Consider the following 923-nt stretch of genomic DNA (forward strand, 5'->3'; position numbering starts at 1 on the left):
ATCTATCTATCTATCTAATCTGTCTGTCTCTAATTTATCTGTCTTCATGACTCTACCCACCTACCTTATCTATCTATCTATCTTTCTTTCCCTATGTATCTCTAACGTGTCTCTGACCTGTCTATCAATCTATTTGTCTTCATTTTGCCTATCTCCAGTTCGTCTGTCTTCAGTCTATGCGGCGTTTCTCTTTCCGTCAACCTTTGTCTATCTATTTACCTACCTCTCTTTAATCAATCCGTCTGTCTTTGGTCTATCTTTAATCTATCCCCCTCATTCCAGTGAAAGTCGAGGAGGTTCTTCACAACTTCAGCTAGAGAAACAAAAAAATATCTCTGGCTGTATGTGTATCTCTTGTGCATGTATTGTAGAGGTTTGATTTCCATCAGTCTCGTCCCTTTCTCCGAATATACGGCGAGCACCCGTCTTATAGCATAGGGATGTTTAAAGAGATCCAACAGAGATAAGCGCTAGGGAGATAGTTGCAGACCGACGTCAGAGTGCTATATCTCTCATCATCTTCTCTCTTCTTTTCCGGAGAAGTGTGTCTGACTGTCTCTCTCTCTCTCTCTAATATCTTCTGCTGCCTTTGCAGGAAGGTACCGTCGTGTTACGTCACGGAGAGAATTTCGACGTCTTAGATGTTCGAAACCAAGAAGGGACAGACTTCGAAGCCATCGTCTCTGTTAATGGAGGCCTCGCTGCTAGAAAGGTACCCCTACATATTCATATGTACCCACATCATATATAGACATATTCATACATATACATACATACGTAGCCATATGCATACCTACATATACATCCATACTCATACATATTCGTACACCCCATACATACATATACATACATACACACATACATACATATATAGCCATCTATACACATACATACATATATAGCCATCTATACACATACATACA

The 923-nt window shown here is 40.2% G+C and overlaps 1 protein-coding gene across 1 annotated transcript in view; it reads left to right on the plus strand.

The window, feature by feature from the left end:
* Positions 1-706, plus strand: part of CSUI_003790 (uncharacterized protein) — a gene marked incomplete at its 3' end in the record, with an annotated part of 8,615 nt that extends 7,909 nt beyond the window's left edge. Inside the window, exon 8 of the mRNA XM_068063985.1 lies at positions 596-706. Coding sequence (XP_067924043.1) covers positions 596-706 — 111 coding nt within the window. The remainder of the gene's footprint in view (positions 1-595) is intronic.
* Positions 707-923: the final 217 nt, after the last annotated feature.

This window comes from Cystoisospora suis (assembly GCF_002600585.1).
Source record: "Cystoisospora suis strain Wien I chromosome Unknown contig_1713, whole genome shotgun sequence".
NCBI classification, from domain to species: Eukaryota; Apicomplexa; class Conoidasida; order Eucoccidiorida; family Sarcocystidae; genus Cystoisospora; species Cystoisospora suis.